Below are 17,035 nucleotides of genomic sequence, written 5' to 3' on the forward strand. Positions count from 1 at the left end.
CCGTCGGAAAGTTGCGGGCGAGTTTACCGACTCGACTCGTCCGTAACACTTACTTTCATTAATTCCATAAAAAGCAGGAGAGAAATAGGGGGGGGGGGGGTAGGGGTTAATCTCGGCTTCCTTTTTCTCATCGCACACCCCCGAGCAGCGCTGCTTCCTTCCCTCCCGATTAGTACAGCTTCTTCGTTTCACTTCTCTCTCCGAGTATTACACTTACCTCTTCAATTACACGCGGTATTAAAATACAATCAAAGCGCGGACAAACGATTCACAGGAAAAAAGCTCGGCTGGTTTTATTGCAAGATTTGCGGACGCTCTCTCCTTCCACTGTAGCGTAACAAGACTCGCGCGCAGATCTTAATAGAATCTCAGATCCCAACCCCTTCCTCGGCTGACCAAAGAAGCTCCTCTTCCACTGCTCCTTCCCACGCGGCTTATTCGATTCGGCGATTTTACAAACAAATCTAGCGATCGATTTAATAAAGCGCCTCCCTATAGATCGCCGTCCCCACTCGAATATACAGGCACTTCTCCTCACGACCGTAGCACCAGCAGCGGCAAAAAGGAGAAGGAGAGGCGAGTGCTTATTCTAAGCGTATAACGGTGATTTATGAATATTGCCTTTCTCGAGAGGTATCGGACGCGCCGTCGATTTTTCCGCGCGCGACCCCGGTTATCGCGCAGCGAGAGAGAGAGAGAGAGGGGGGGGGGGACATATCTGTAAATCCCTGTGCGTATGAAAAGTCAAAACGTTATAAACACACAGAGAGCGTGATTGATTCCGCGAAATCGATGCGAGAAAATATTCTATCTCGTCTGTTGATGTACAAAAGTATCGTTTAGCGAGCTGTCAGAGCGCGGATGGGAAAAGAGAAGCATTAATTTCATCCCGCGTCACCGAAACACTCGGCGTCTCAGCAGTATAGTGTGGGTATAGCAGGAGAGAAGCCAGTTTGACGTATGCGTCAATTCCACGGGCAAGTGAGCATGGCTACACCGCGCGCGTCCGAGCCGGCGAAAAATCGGGGCGCGTATCGCGCACAAAGCCGTCTGATTTAATTTATGACTCGGAGCATTTTCCAATTTTCAATGACCGGCTCTCTCACCCTGTTTTCTCACCCGTCCTTTCTTCCCCCTCGGCAGAAGCAATTTTATGTTTTATTCCCGTATTTAGATTTACCATTTCAGATATTGTAAGAACAAAAATAAGTTTAAATTGAATCTCACCCTCCCTCGTACACCCTTCTCTCCGGCACGCGCTCGACGTCCTTCTTTATTTTTCGAGCGCCGCGCTATATACGTTTTACATGCGTCGCTGCCTCGCCGGATCCCTTCATTTCGCCTGCGTTTATCTCTCTCTCTCTCTCTCTCTCTCTCTCTCTCTCTCTCTTCGCGATATCGTATACACACATACGGGAGCGGAGCCATATACGCTCGATGATGATTTTCCTTTCGTTCTCTCTCACTCTCTCGGGGGTACGATATATCGGGGAGGATTAATCTGCCGAGCGATGGTTTAATAAGCTGGAAAATTTGACGTAATCGAATTCGGAGAAGAGCGATCGATCCGAATCTTGTTTAGCTCTCGGCGACGAGATACGGAGAGAAAGAAAGCGCGCCGGGGCACACGAGTCCTCGAGGTGAGAGCGAGGCTAATTTTTAACTCAAGGGCCGCGTGCGCTTCGTCCGTCTTTAATTAGATCCCCCGGATAAAGGAGAGCTGAAGGGCTTGTCGCCGTTCCAATCGCAACTTTGATTGCGACGACTCGTTGATCGCTCGGTGTAGTAGGGCAAATTTGCAAACGCTCCTATATCTCATTCACCGAAGATATGGCTCGGAGAAAAGGGAACGAGACGCAATAAAAACTCGGCATTAACATTTTCAATTACGCAAGGAAGACGCGCCGCGAGAAGGAGAAAATATAATTAACTCGGCGCTCAAAGTTCCCTCCTCTTGCTTACCTTTAAACTCAGCTCTCCGCCTGCAGTAGTCTTGTGCCAGAGATTTGTTCTCTCTTCTCCTCTTTTTTCCCTCCCTCCTCCGAGCTTTGTATATATCTATACACGCGCGACGAGAAAGAGATGCCGTGGTGGCGGCGGCACTAAATGAGAAATTACACGGAATACAGTAATTGGCCCAGGGACGACGACTCGGATCGCAATCTGTGTTTTATTGGACGCTTTTGTGATTTAGAGTGCACGAGCGTCCCCCTTTCTTCTTATCAGTTTTACATTAGAGAGAGAGAGAGAGAGAGAGAGAGAGAGAGAGAGAGAGAGAGAGAGCGTAGAGAGCGCAAAAATTGGCTGACCGATTTCCTCCCCCTTTTTTCTCGCGGCCCACGCGGGATAATTGTATTTCCCGGCGATAATCAAGAAAACCGCGGCGCGTGTAGATATTTTCAGCGTTGCGCACCGAATTTTCATTCCACCGCTAACAAGAGCGCGTCGTTCCATCCTTCAGGATCATTATATCGCCAATTAGAAGATGGCGAGAGCGAGCTCCGCGCGCGCCTAACAAGCTTCCTGGGGAGAAGACAGCCGAGCCGCGAGGGAGTATAGTGGTGGCTCACACCCGCGCTTCTTCCATTTCTCGCGGCATAGCACTGCTGCAAGCCAGTTCGGATGAATGAGGGACTGCACACCGCCGCCGCAACGCGTATATTTATGTACACACAGTCGCGTGTCCGTCAATTAAAATACCAGCGGTAGTAGCTAGAGGCTAATTATACCCGCGGCGAGATTTATTCGCGCTGTTTTCCGCGAGGACGATTCGCCAGCTGCCGATAATACATCAGGGGGGGGGGGGGGAGATCGCGGAGGCTCAATTAAAAATCCGGCACCGGGCTGGCCGGCGAAAATTTTCAGAGCCGCGCACGCGTCTCTCGCTCCGTGCCTGGTAGTTACAAGCTCCGGTCTCAATTAGTTGAACTTACGTCGCCGGGGTCCAATTAGACGCGGGCCAGGAGCAGCAGCAGCAGCAGCACACCCTGTTTGCTCAAGTCTGCGCCGCCGCTGCAGACAAAGAGGGACGCAGCGCTCTGCGCTCACCTATACGAGGGAGGGACGAAGGGCGAGAGAGAGAGAGAGAGAGAGAGAGAGAGAGAGAGAGAGGTTGAAAGTGTCTTTTTCCTCCGCTAATGACTAATTAGCAGGCTCTCCACTTCAGGCCATAATGACACGCGCGCGCTCTAGCTGCACACGTAGCGCCGCGCGCGAGGGGAGGGGGAGGGTCTCGAAACTCCTCGCAGCTCTCTGTGTACGTGTACTTTTTAGAGCGAGCGTATAGTTGTCGCGAGCTTTTTATCCCCCGTCGAGTGCCGTCGTCGTAGCGCGGGGATGTGTATTCACGGACGCGCATCGTTATCAAACTGCGAGAGCTGCGCGGGATATCGCGTTGTTGTTTTCTTCTTCTTTCATCGAATTAGCCGCACGGCAGAAATTAGCACTAAAACGCACGTGCTGATCCGTATACAGGAGCCGCACCCCTTCGATCAACCTACACACAGACATGCAACGGCACTTTCCAACACTTTGGGGCTTCCGTCTACCCCCTGAACCCTATATATATAATAGACGGACACGTCCGTCAGTATAGCCGGCGCAGTGTGTGTCTCTTATTTATTTTCGCGTCCCCGAAACGTCCGTCCCCGCTGGCCACTTTATATATCTGACGTTTTTATTAAAGTACGTCCGGCCGCCGCTGCTTCTTGGACGCGCGACTCTATATATGGATATGAGGAGCAGCGGCCGTTCCGAGATCGAGGGGGCTTATTGCCGCTGGGACAGTTTCGTCATCTTTATGACTTTTGTCTTTTTCGTTTTCCTTCCATATCGCATACGTTACGTGTATAGAAATAAGCGCGTCTCGTTCGCCGGGGGGGGGGGGGGGGAGTATCGGGAGATTAGGCTGCTTTCGGTTGGGCAGCACATACGAGCCTCGGCGATTGAATCTAACGAGCGAACGGAGGCATAACGACGACTGGATCGGCGTTAATACGCAATTAGCCGCTGGAGTCAAAAGAGATATTCTCCAATTTGATCGGCCGCAGCTAGCGCTTGCTTCATATACTCTCGATAAGCCGCCGCCGCCGCCGTCCGTCTGCTCATTCTCGGAGCTGAAATAATTCTCGGAAAAAATTCGAGCACGAGGCTCGTTTAATTGACACGCTATACCGCCGCGAAAAGTCGAGTTCTATTTCCAGCGCTGATCGTCATACGCGATTTTTTTCCTCGACCCGATATCTCGCGTGATAGCTGTTAGCGCTTCCGGTGCGCGTATGACTCAACGCCGGCTCATCTGCGAGTTTCTCTCTTTTTAATTGAACGGAAATCGTATAATAAACGGGCGACGGCCCGTATGTAATCATAACTCGTATTTATAGCGTAATCGGCGCGCTCGATCGAAATTTCATCGTCGCTCGCAATTACGCGCGAAGAAGCCCCGGCGAAATTCGCAAAACCGCACAAGGGACGCGTGGAGAGCTTAATTACCTCGAGCTTAATTGAATCAGCGGAGGCGCATCCTGGCCAAGAAAGCACGAACTATTCTTACTCGATCGAGCGGCGAAACACACACACACATCCACGCGCGGGAACAATGCTGCTGCCGGGCTGCGAGTCGAAAAAGGCATGTACGTGTAGTTGGACGCTAGCGTTTATAATTCCCGCGAGCGAGCCAATTATCGCGCGGAATAACACGCGTGTTTGTATACGCGCAACGGATCGTTGCTAGAAGAATTCGGCTAATTAATTAAGCCCCGCGCACACTTGTGTTCTTCTTGCGCGTCTCTTCGTTATTCGATGCATTTGAATTCCAAAACTTTCCCGCCTTTTTTGTAAATGTATATATAGGAAGCTCTTTGATTCGCGACGTTCGCTCGGAAATTACATTCGTTTGATGTCAGGCGGGGATAATCACGGTTTCCCGCTGATTATCTATCAATAACAATTATATTGCGCGCGCGACTATTATTAAATAGAGACAGACGCGAAACTAATAACAATACTAAACCACGTTAATTCATGCATTTCGCTAATTAATGCGCAGCCGATGCATTATGAAGGCCTAATAATCCCGCCGACCGTGGGGATCAATGCGAGCATTTTGATTTTCTCTCGCGATGGCAATTCAACTGACGGGAGCTGCGCGATATGGGATTGAATGCTAATTTGGTTGAATTTCGGTGTATTTTTGTGAAGAAAAAAAAATTGAATTAATGATACCCAATATACACTTGCACACTCTTAATTAAAGCATCGACGTGGCTCCTTTATTTTGCAGACGGTGGTTTAGCCCAGATCACGATGACGATGGATGTGAGCAAGTCGGAGACTAGTAAAAATGGCTCCACTCAGCAGGAGTGCCGCGGCTGCAGCAAGACAATCAAGGAGAGGTGAGTGAGCACTACTGCGACACACACGAGTGAATTTAATCGGAGACGGGGGGAATTCACGGGGGGACAAGGGACGCGCTGTCGAAAAGCAAAGACTGCCCGCTATGCTCGTACTAACGGAAAAACGTCTTGCGATGAATGTTGGGCAGGTATCTCCTGAAGGCTCTGGACGCCTACTGGCACGAGGACTGCTTGAAGTGCAACTGCTGCGATTGCCGGCTAGGCGAAGTCGGCTCGACCCTCTACACCAAGGCGAACCTGATCCTCTGCAGGCGGGACTACCTGAGGCTCTTCGGCAACACGGGCCACTGCTCGGCCTGCAACAAGCCCATACCGGCCTTCGAGATGGTCATGCGCGCCAAGACCAACGTCTACCACCTCGAGTGCTTCGCCTGTCAGCAGTGCTACCACCGGTTGGTATACAACATTTCCCATCCCTCTCTTTTCACTCGCGGCGCCTTCAATCTCGTCAGCCGAGCATAAACCGCACACGGCGAGTCTAATCTCGCCGGCGGGTCGCGATAATTATGTAACAAGCCAAGCCAGCCAGCGGAAAAGAGCCCTCTACAGCCGGCGAATCGTTCGTCGCGTTGTATACGCGCGAGAAGACGCCGAGAGCGGCGAGGAGAACACGGGGAGAGGAGAAACGAGGCGAAGGGTGATTTCCCAGCTGGCCTGTAAAGCGAGTCCGGTCGCGCCGGCGGAGCTCGATGAAAAAATAAAATTACCGAGCGTGCAGCGCAGAAAGGACGGGCAATCAAAAGGAAGAAGCGTCTGTGTGGGCTATACACGGAGCCGTGTGTCTTGTCTTTTTCAGGAGCGACGAAGGAAGGTGAGGAATGCTGGCCATCAGCGGGAATACGAATGCTGGAATTAGAATACATTTACGACGGGGCGTGAAGGGAAATTGAACGTTGGCGGATCGACGCTATTTTTTCGGGGGATGTAGTTGACCGTTGAATCGTTGTTCAGCGCCGTTTTCAGTAGCGCGAGTCAGCGCTCGCTCGGCCGACGCCAGTGAGGATCGCCTCCTCGCGTATAACGTTAATAATCCAAGCGGCGCGGCGGGAATTCCAAAATTCACTCGCGCGCACCCGATTGAATAATGAAGCCAGTAGTATAAATCGACGCTCGGTCATACCGTCCTTCGCATAAACAAGACCTCGAGCTTGCGCGTATACGTCGCACAGAGCCGCAGCCCCCGAAACCGCCTGCTGCGCATGCATTTTTCACTCCACCGCCGCACGCGACCGCTCGACGCACTTCGCCGCTCTGAATAATGCCTCTCTGGAATGTCCCGAAAAAGAAGCGCGTATAATCGAGCCAGCAGCTATATAGCCCCCGGCGGCAAAAAGACGCAAGCTCGTTCGCGCGATTTCCTCTCCGCCTCCGCAGCGTCGACCGTAAAAAAAAAGGAGTCTCGCTCCGCGCGTCCGGCAGCGCTCAATATTTGATCGGCCGGACGTATCGTCCGATTCGGTCGTCTCTCGCGTATAAAATGGCCCCTAATGGGGTCGCGCGAACGCGCGTTCTCTCTCTCCAGCTCAGCGCTTACTTATTCAGAGTGAGAACTGCAGCGCTCGCGCGACCCTCGTTAAAGATTTAGCCGAGTTATCTGAGCGCCGGCGTGTGCAGATTGAAATTTGCCATGCACAGGCGACGCGATTTGCGCCGACGACGACGCCTCTGCGGATTTTTAATATTTTAGAGAGACCGGACATAGCGACGTGTGTGCGGCTTTGACTTATACCGTCTCTTTACCGGGGTCAGTCGGTTGGCAGTGGCGAATGAATTTTTCCGCGCGCTGCTGCTGTCGTAGCTATCCGGTTTATTTTTCTCGGACTTTAATTTTCGCGCGGCTCGAAGTTCAGCATGCGTCGCATCGACAAAAGCAGAAAAAAGCTCTCCCGGCAATCCGGCTCCACTGAAAATCGACCAAAGCCCGAAAGAAATCGAGCAACCGGACAAGATCTTCCTTTTTTCGAATCGCGCGGGTGTGTAGTGCAGCAGCAGCAGAGCTTGCACCGGAGAGACTCCCACCCTCTTTCTCTCGAAGGGGGTCGTTTAGTCTTTAATTGGATGCCCGTTAAATTAGACCGGACGTCTTTTTAGGAGCGAGAGTATAGCGGCCCGCGCTGGCCGAGCGAGAGAGAGAGAGAGAGAGAGAGAGAGAGAGAGAGAGAGAGAGAGAGAGAGAGAGAGAGAGAGAGAGCTAATTGGATCGGTAAATCATCCAGTAACCGAGGGAGTGGCAACCGGAGCGCCAGCCAGCGCCTCTCTCTCTCGCTCTCTCTCTCTCTCTCTCTCTCGAGCGCGCGCGAGCAGCAACCCTTTATTCCGCGTTATTACAGTCTAAAGTTACCCCCGTGTAATTGTTGCTGTTTAATTGCGAGTTCTAAGTCGTGCAAGCGCGCTCCTCGCGTTTCAGAGGAGGATGAGGAGGAGTAGTGGCTCGAGTCGCCGCCGTAATTTCGCCTTCCAAACTTGCGCCGCGAGGTCGTGTCTCCGATGCTCTTCGCTCGCCGATCCGCTCGTCCGAGAAAGAAACAAATCCGACAGTCGGCAGGCCGACGATACCGTCTATCTCGCCGAAACAGCCTCCGCGAATCCGGCAACAATGCATCCGCATATACTGCACGGACAGAGAGCAGCGAAAGCGAAAGCTCGCTCATTGCGCCCTGATAATTCTATTCTGCGCGCGATTATGAATATCAGGCTTCCGCACGCATTTCCTCCGACTGCTGCTTCTCGGCGCGATAATTATTGGACTGCTGCAGCAGTTTCGGCCGCGATTAATTATATAATAACGTCTGGCCCAGCCGCGATATAGCCGCACGCGCGTCAACGATGGATTTTTGCAGCTCGTCGCTGTAATCGAGGTCTCTCTCGCTCGCTCTCGGTTTGGGGAATTATAATTGCGCGCTCGTGCGCGCTTCGATTAATTGCTTGTTTGTTTTTCGATCGCTGAGCGCGCGCGCCGGGCTTTATTTGATGTTTGTTTGTCTTGCGCGAACGTTGATGTTTTGCTAATTAATCAGGCGTGCGCTTCCCTCCCCAGCTAGTTGCGCTTGTTTTCCTTCGTTTTGACACGATGTTTTAGAGCTTTAAAAATTCCCCGCGGCTCTATATAAATTTCTAACCGAGAAATCGGCCTTCCCTCGCTGTTGCAGGTTTTGCGTGGGCGACCGGTTCTACCTGTGCGAGAACAAGATCCTCTGCGAGTACGACTACGAGGAGAGGCTGGTCTTCGCGAACATGGCCCTGCATCCGCCCACGAATCTGGCCCATCTCAAGAGACAGCTGCCGCCCACACCCACGCCACCCGGCCAGAACGTTCTTCCCGGCCACAACCCCATGCAGCAGCAGCAGCAGCAGCAGCAGCAGCAACAACAACAGCAACAGCAGCAGCAACAACAGCAGCAGTTGCAAAATCAGAGCCAGCAGGCGCAGATGCTCGGCCAGCAGATGGCGCAGCACAACCACGTGGCGAACGTGAGTTCCTCTCTTGTTTTCACTCGCTCTCGAATTCCATTGCAACGCGAATCTAACGGACGAATCCTCTGATTGCTGATTCCAGGGTCAGATGTCAGGCGGCGCGCCGACGGTGAACGGCACGTCGATGAGCATGGGCCCGACCGGCCGCGGAAGCGGCGGACCCGGCGACATGAACAACAACGGACTGTCCGGCCCAGGAGGTCTCGGACCCGTCAAGGCGCCGCCCATGTCGATGCAGGCACCGACCAGCTGAGACGAGGCCACCGCTCCGCCCCTCAAAAAGCTCCGATGCCTCGACGGTTACTGAGTTCGACGCCACGACTCGGTCGCGTAGTAGGGGAGATTCGAACGCAGGGCCGCGCGACCACGCTAGTGTGATACGCATGCGCTGCGCGCGAAGGGGAGTTCTGTGTAAATAGAAAGAGAGCGTGATAGGAAGACGGCGGACTGTGACGAGCACGAATTGTTTTGCATTTTTGTTGTTATCCACGACGAGCTCGTGGCTTCCATATTATTATTATTATACTATTATGAATTATTGCTATTATTATTACTATATTATTATTATTATTTAAATTTCTATGTATAACGTCTATTATTAATCGTCGTTAATCGATTTTTCCTTATAATTTCTATTGATATATCGGTAAAGTGTATAGAAACACGCGGATCGACGTGGGCGACTGCTGCGCATGCGCGTCTGTGCCATGCTTCGTCGAATGACGGTATAGGCCTTCGGGTTGGCGAATCGTCGGCGAATCGATCGCGATCCGCAAAGGGATCTCGCAATATATATGTACATGTAAATATATGTGTATATATATCGAACGGGATCGCGATCGACGTATCTCGAAGGTGGATTCAGAGGAATTGGTTTCCGTACAGCTAATACCAAAGATTACGAAATAAGATAATTTGCCCTCGATGCGCGCCGAGAGAAATTCTTTTTCCGATAGGTCCACACCTACCACTCGTATTCGAAATTCCTCTTTTGTATATAATATAATGAGATCGAAATTTCACGGTATACGTATATATAAAGCGCATCGAGCGTAATAAACGCGCAACCATTCGACGCAATTCGAGGCGGAAGAAATTTCGTTGTACTCTTTCATTCGCTGCGCGGCCGTGTACCGGGGGGCTTAGTCATAGCTTTACAGTAAAAACCAAAAGAGAAACTACTTGTACCAAAAGACCATAACAGTTATCGAGCGAGCGACAAGAGGGAAGCAAGCAAGGGAATATTAAAGTACACGAGTGCGCGAGTGTCGTGTGTTGTTGTGAGACGAGAGACATGAAAACGTACGTTTAAAGAGAGAGAGGACGCTTAAAGTCGAAACAAAGAGTGTGCGTGTGTGAGACGTGCGAAAATTGAACTATTCGAAAGGAAATTGTATATTTCGTAAAAGCTGTATAATTTAGTACAAAACATTACGACACATGTATAAAAAAAAAGATTAATATTGTCGATGCGCAGTGGATGCGTTCTGTTCTTCGGCTCTGTATAAGAATAATATCCTTTATTATCTTCTTTTTGTTAATCATCTGTATATACTGTCATAATTAGCACACTATTGTTAGCGTATTATGATCGATAGGGTTCCATAACTATACGGAAAAAAAATACATTCTTATTAATACCTTAAAATGTCTGTTTTCTCATTTGGACCCTTCGCTCATCCTCCTCGATTGTCTCAGAACGTTTCACCGAACTTACTTCATCGTGTGGGTGAGTATGTGAGGCAAAATCAAATTCCGATAGAAAAACTTTCTCTCACCGAGACGATCGTCACGAATCGAACTCCGAAATCGCTCGGCTGCACCGAGAGCCAAGCGAGAGCTGCAGCGGCACATAAGCAGTCGCAGCAGCGACTTTCAAGCAGTTTCGCCCCGCCCATTATAAAGTCTTCACCGAATATAATAACATCTGACTCGGCGAAAAGACATTAGGGAAATGGCTCTCCCCGAATCGGCCAACTTGGCCTCTCCCCGTGTGTACATCCAGGGGGAGCGTATCGAGAGACAGGGCTTCGTCCTGCGATTGCATCGCCGCGTGCGCGATCTGGGAATGGTTCTTTGCTCGATGGTGGAGGTGAGCTTTATGAGGCAAGTTTTCCGCACGGAATACTATGGTAATTGTTTTTCGGTTTGATCGCGGTATCATTGACTTTTCCATAAAGCATATCCAGCGTCACCCACTCTGACGGAGCTTCATTACGATTCGATCGGCGTCCGTTGGGAAGAACCGTATGAAATTGCCTCCGAAACGAGTGTGATTCGAAAAAAATCGAAAACAGCCAGACGGCCGCGTATAAGTCTCTCTCACTCTCCCTTAAATGCTTTTCTTTTGAAACTCCGACTCCCTCATGAGAGAGCTCGAGCGAAGAATTTATTGAGTCTGTTATTGGGTTTCCTTCGATTACACGTTTGGCGTCGAGCTCCCCTTCGATATACACATACGCGCATGAAATTTCGCTTACGTATTCTTTGAACTCGCGGCGGCGGCCCTGTGATCGCGAGAGAGCTGCTTTTTTTATGAAACGAAGGAGAGACAGCGACGTCGAGGAGGAAAGTATAAGAGTCCGATGCGCGCTCGTAAATCAAAAAATCGCGAAATTTCAGAGCGTGGAAAATTGCCTCGCGAGAGTTTCGGGAAAAGTTACTCGCTCGCCCCGATATTAATTTCTCGAAAAACGAAGCGCATGCGTCGCGCACATTTTCATAATAGCCTAATACAGCTCGCGCGCGTATACATGCATATAAAAAAGAAGCTCACCCCAGCCAGAAGAGACAGCCGGCCGATAAGGAAAGTTAATTCATCGGAGGATCTGGCCCGGAGAGAGAGAGAGAGAGAGAGAGAGAGAGAGAGAGAGAGAGAGAGAGAGAGAGAGAGAGAGAGAGAGAGGAGAAGGGCGACGGCGACCGGCCGAAATTGGATTCCACGCGAAAAATCGCATTAATCATGCGGGGCGCAAACGGCGTACAATGTCTCTCTGTCTCTCTACGAGCGTGATACTGACGGAGAGTGAAAGAGGCCACCGCGGCCGCTTAGAATAATCTACCGCGAAATGAAATCAACGCGCCGAGGCAATTTCCCCTCTCCCACACGCGGCCTGCTGTTATACTGCTAGACTGGAATTAAAGATCGACTGGGATAAGACTGGGGGGTTGCGTTTATACGCTTTGCCTTTCGCTGGCGAGCTTTATGTTCATGAGTTGAGTGTTTTTCGTCGTATGCTCGCGTGCTGCAGGATCCAGAGCATTATTGAAAAGGAGCCTTGGCGTAATGTCCGAGCGAGTGGTCCTTTAGAATTTCGTCGCTTTGCAGTCGTAGACATCAGTGCGGCAGACGCTGACTTCCGGCAAAGGAACCGGAACTCGCGCGAAAGTCGGAGCTTTTTGTCGCGGTCCTCGCGAGAGCGACGTTATGGGCTGTACATCCTTTCTGGCGCGTCTCGTATTTCAAATTTTATCGCGCCAGAAGTATTGGCGCGCTAAGTTCGCTTGGAGGGGCAAGGGTTTTCGCTGTTTGAACGGCATTTTTGCTATTGCAATGTATTTATTGTTGGAAAATCAAACGTAATGTAAAATTAAAATGCCGCAAACTTGTTGCATTTGTGATCATTTCAGATTCTTACAAACGGATATCCGTCTCTGCGGACACTCGAGAATCTTCTTTCGAACGAAATAAAAACGTAATGTTACTGTAAAAAGGGGAAACTTTTCCAATGCTGATTATCTTGTGTGGTATTCTTCAACAGTCAGATATCCGTCTCTGTAGACACAAGTATCATCGCCGGAACCAAAAAGCTTTAAACGTATTTTTAGAGGCACTTTGTTCGCGCGTGTTTTTGGCACTGCTTTCATGCAGTCAATATATTTCTTAGGATCTTCCTTGAACAATGCTAATGATCTCAAATTTTTCGCTGATTTGAACAAAACTTGTAGACCAGGGGTTTTAATACCTTCGCATAAAAGCAATTCAACAGATTCCAATTCAGTTATTCGTTTGAAACACTCACCCGTGACGAGATTTACAGAATGTAACTTCAAATACTTCAGGTTTGCAAGTGTCTTCAGGCCTCTGTCTGTGATGAATTGTGGGCCATCCTTTATACCTTAAATAAATAAATTTTCTTCTTTTACAATGTAATTATACTATTTAGTAAAGCACGTTAAATAATTCTTACCATATAGAGTGAAAGATAATAATAAGTCTAAGTTTCTACCAATCTTTCTTAGTATACTATCACTCAAATTTTCCCCGATATCTAATTTCAAAGATTGCAAGTTTGTAAAGCTTGCAATTAAGTGAGCATTGTGCATGTAACCATATGCTGCTGCAGTTATTGAAAAAATCTTGAAATTCCTTTGCCTGCCATTTACGATTATAGACTTTATGAGTGAATGATATTGACCTTCCTCTGCACCACAGCTAACTTGTAGCGTATGTAACTTAGGACAGTTCTCAAGTGCCTGAAAATAAAACAAATATATATTACGATACAATTGAAATCTACAATACCGGAAAAAAGTGTTGTGTATTATAGTTAGCTTAGATAATACGCACCTTCTCAACAGTTTCTGTTGTACATTCGTAGTCTAATTCGACAGTCATAGACTCTAATGTCTCAGGTACTTTTTCTAAGCATTCGGGAATCATATTATAGCATTCCAGTTTAAATGCGCTGAGTCGTTTTGTACTTGCAAACAATTTAACCATCGCATCATTAAGTGTATTATCATCATTGAAACAGACTCATAAATCTGTAAAATTATTGTAGTGATCCGCTGCGAATCGCAAACCCTTGCTCGAAAGTTTCATTTCTTCAATGTCCAAAATTTCCAAATTTGGACAAGTATCCATCAACAATTTGAAAAAGGCTATATCGGCAACCTGCTTTTGATGGTCATACATAGATAAACATCGTAAGTGTTTCAGCAACTTTTTTTAATTTCTGAACATCTTTACTTCTGCATCGTCAATAATTCGATTCTTTGCCACAATAATATGGATCCAAATGATAGAAGCATTCTAACTTCGTTAACTGACTTAAAGATATTTTACTTGCTTCCTGCCAGCTTTTTGACACTGTAAGTAAGAATATTTTTACATATGTAAATGCACTCATATGTCTTGCCTACGTTTTCAAATACGTGCAAGTTTTAATAATATAAAAACAAAGCTTAGCTAATCACCTCTTTGTAGTCTGATCCTGTCAGCCACGGGAAGAAAAGAAAAAATGTGAGCTAGACAGTACACTTTCAAGTCCGTGGACATACTCTCGTGAATTTCTTGAACTTGCAAAGCGACACTCATTTCGAAGACTACGAATAATGCTGAACAAAGATAAAAATCATATATTTATTCATTTATTTATTTTTAATCTCAATCTTTAATTATTGCTTACAACTATTCGTACAAAGAAAAAAAATGACCATCGGTCGGCCTCAATTTCGAAATCTACGACATCGACGACAACAGTCTGTCGAGCCTTCTGTGATCGAAATGAGGCACGTCCCGCAATTTTTCCTTTCCCCTGCTTGCGCGCATATAAAATATCGAAAACGAGATTTCGTAAAGAGAACAGCGCCGAGACGGTCAACTCCCCTCCTCATAAATCCACGAGCACATGCATATATAATGCGAGTATTCTGGTCAAGGAAAAAAAAACAAATATATACGTAAATTGGAGTCGCGTACGTGATACACAGCGAATACGGGGTGAGTCTCCCTTTGTCTTTTGGCGCTAGACGAAGCACCTGCACGACTGAACTGACCAAGAAGCATTTCATCAAAGCACACAACGTTTTCATTTGATAACAACGTCTAGAACCACAGCTCGCAGAACTAGAGCGTCGCGAAAACTGTTGGAAAAGCTTGCTCTCGGGATAAAAAGCGCTTCGAGAAAAAGGAGAGAAGAGCGGGAGGGGGGGACGTTCCCGCTCGCGCGCAGCAAATCCCCGTCAACCGCATTCAATTACGATGTTATCGCGAATACAGATGACGGTTATTTCCTTCGGTACACCCTATACATAACCGCGACGCTGCGCGAGGCGAAGTCAAGGCTATAATGGCTGCGGAAGGGGAGGCGCACTGCTGCGCGCGGGAGAGAGAGAGAGAGAGAGAGAGAGAGAGAGAGAGAGAGAGAGAGAGAGAGAGAGAGAGAGAAAGACGACCAGCCGCCTGATTGTTTTGGGATGTGTATGCGCGCACGATGCGTCGGAGGATAAAGGCTCGCCAATTTTTTTTCCTCGCCTCAGTCTCTTCCCCCATCGCCGGCGCGCGCGCGGCGGTTTATGGCTTCGATGGAGTGTGAAAGCGGGACTAGCGGGGGTAGGTTTGCCTTTGAGGGGGGTGTCAAGATACCTTGCCGTAGAGCGAAGATTTTTGAATGGACTTGGAGCGTCCGATTTTATTGAATTTTTCGCTTCGTATAACCACCTCGTAAGTTAGGCAGTATACAGAAGCGACACTCGTAAAAATTATCGATCGACCGTGTAAACCCCGATAGGAGCTAAATTTGCAAACTCGATTTGCCAAACCGATCGAGAAACTTCGCTGGAATCGGTCGAAATAAGCCTGTCCCGCGAGCGACTGTAAAATTAATTCAACACGAGAAGCGAGTAAGTGATTTTAAAAGATAATCCGAATATCGGACATCGGTACAAATGCAAAAACCGTTTTAACGCTGCTAAATCATTCAGGCTCTCGCGCTGCTCTGTCCCCTTGACGCGCAAAAAGCCGCCGCCCCGAATATTGCGCCCGAGTTCGCTCGTAAACGAGCGTATATAAATGTCGTTCTTCCGACGACGGCGTCATATTGATTTTCCTCGCAAGTCTTGCAAGATTACTACGGAAGAAAGAATAAATTAATTACAAGTATACACACAGTGTTTCGCGAACAACCAATCGATTAATCAAATCAATCAGGTGCAGCGGCCAAAATAAATCTTCGAGTCCAATCAGCGAGAATCGAGGTAACCCGCGCGATCGAGAAATAAATTAATATGGCTGTATAAATAATAACTTAATCGAATCGCTCGCGCTGACAAATTGCTTGGCGAGCTGTTCGTCCCTGATGTGAAATTGGTTATCCGTCGCTTCATCATCGCTGCTAAATTCGAAGCGCCAGTGCGATTTAAAATGTCGGCGGGTAAAATTACTGAGAAAAATCACCAGTACTAAAAGACTGTTGCCAAAGCAAACTCGAGCAAGAAGCTTACGCGACGGAAAGCACTGGCCGCGGCATATAGGTGCCACCTGTCTCCCGAAAATCGCTGCGGCCTAAATTATTCGCACGCTGGCGGATAGCGAAAAGCCATTTAATAGAGCATCTCACTCGTCTCGCTCTTGCCACACAGGCGCCAATCAACTTTCGTGACAGTCGCCGCCGCGGAACATGTATTTCCCATCAGCTCCTCCGTAGCTATATTTATATATATGCGTATACGCGCACGATATACACGTATACAGCGACGCGGAGAGTGGACTGTCTTTATTATTGCAGGCGCTTTTCTCCTGTCGCCGCGACGATGGCTTCGATCTCGTCATCTTCCAGAGCCGCTTCCGGCCTTTTACGCACGTCGCCAGCGGACGACATTGTCTGAAAGTTGTGCGTGCACGATGTCCGCGAGCCGTGGGTTCGCGACTCGATAGCGAGACGGCTTTTGTGACGCAAGTTTTGGTTGCATTGTGATCATGCGCGCGGATGAAATGGCTGTCGTATTTTTGTCTATGTGGAAGAATAATAGCGATAGAAATTAACTACCATGATCAACTCTGCAAGACGCAAGAGCACGAAGCTCGAACTTTTCTTCCTCTCGTCCAGCTTGTTACTACGCCGTTAATTTTAACGCGCCTTACGTGCTACTGCTTTCCTTGACTTTTCAGCCGTATACACGTAACGGCCGGTCTGCGCACACGTGTCGTTTACAGCCACGCACTTATCTCGTCCTTCTTTTCCCTTCCCCTTTGCCGCGTTAAAAGCGCGTTAGCTTCGTTAGCTGCAAGCTCTCCTCTGCCGCCGTCGCTGCAGCTTTGATTTCGGGACTCCTCTATCTCTCGGCAGGGTTAACGACGCGCTTTTGATTTCTCCGGGCGAGCGATCGGCGGGGCAGTTAAACCGCCGGGAAATTTTTTCGCT

At 48.7% G+C, this 17,035-nt stretch overlaps 2 protein-coding genes across 4 annotated transcripts in view; one reads left to right on the forward strand and one right to left on the reverse strand.

Moving 5' to 3' along the window:
* LOC100121665 (LIM/homeobox protein Lhx3) overlaps nucleotides 1–10,536 on the forward strand; it is an 81,100-nt gene extending 70,564 nt beyond the window's left edge. For 2 of the 3 annotated variants that reach the window (XM_003425688.5, XM_032598662.1), the window contains exons 3-6: nucleotides 5,282–5,393; nucleotides 5,543–5,806; nucleotides 8,564–8,885; nucleotides 8,971–10,343. In XM_003425688.5, the coding sequence (XP_003425736.1) occupies nucleotides 5,305–5,393; nucleotides 5,543–5,806; nucleotides 8,564–8,885; nucleotides 8,971–9,141 (846 nt within the window). In that variant the 5' untranslated portion in view covers nucleotides 5,282–5,304 and the 3' untranslated portion in view covers nucleotides 9,142–10,343. Of the gene's footprint in view, nucleotides 1–5,281; nucleotides 5,394–5,542; nucleotides 5,807–8,563; nucleotides 8,886–8,970 lie in introns of all 3 variants that reach the window. The other variant, XM_001605225.6, reaches the window with a different exon arrangement.
* Nucleotides 10,537–12,403: 1,867 nt separating this feature from the next.
* LOC100118612 (putative ATP-dependent DNA helicase Q1) overlaps nucleotides 12,404–17,035 on the reverse strand; it is a 128,906-nt gene continuing 124,274 nt past the window's right edge. The window contains exons 3-6 of the mRNA XM_016984443.2: nucleotides 14,088–14,228; nucleotides 13,459–13,980; nucleotides 13,079–13,364; nucleotides 12,404–13,006 (exon numbers count right to left, since the gene is read on the reverse strand). Coding sequence (XP_016839932.1) covers nucleotides 12,624–13,006; nucleotides 13,079–13,364; nucleotides 13,459–13,611 — 822 coding nt within the window. The 5' untranslated portion in view covers nucleotides 13,612–13,980; nucleotides 14,088–14,228 and the 3' untranslated portion in view covers nucleotides 12,404–12,623. The remainder of the gene's footprint in view (nucleotides 13,007–13,078; nucleotides 13,365–13,458; nucleotides 13,981–14,087; nucleotides 14,229–17,035) is intronic.

This window comes from Nasonia vitripennis, chromosome 3 (assembly GCF_009193385.2).
Source record: "Nasonia vitripennis strain AsymCx chromosome 3, Nvit_psr_1.1, whole genome shotgun sequence".
In the NCBI taxonomy this organism is placed as follows: Eukaryota; Metazoa; Arthropoda; class Insecta; order Hymenoptera; family Pteromalidae; genus Nasonia; species Nasonia vitripennis.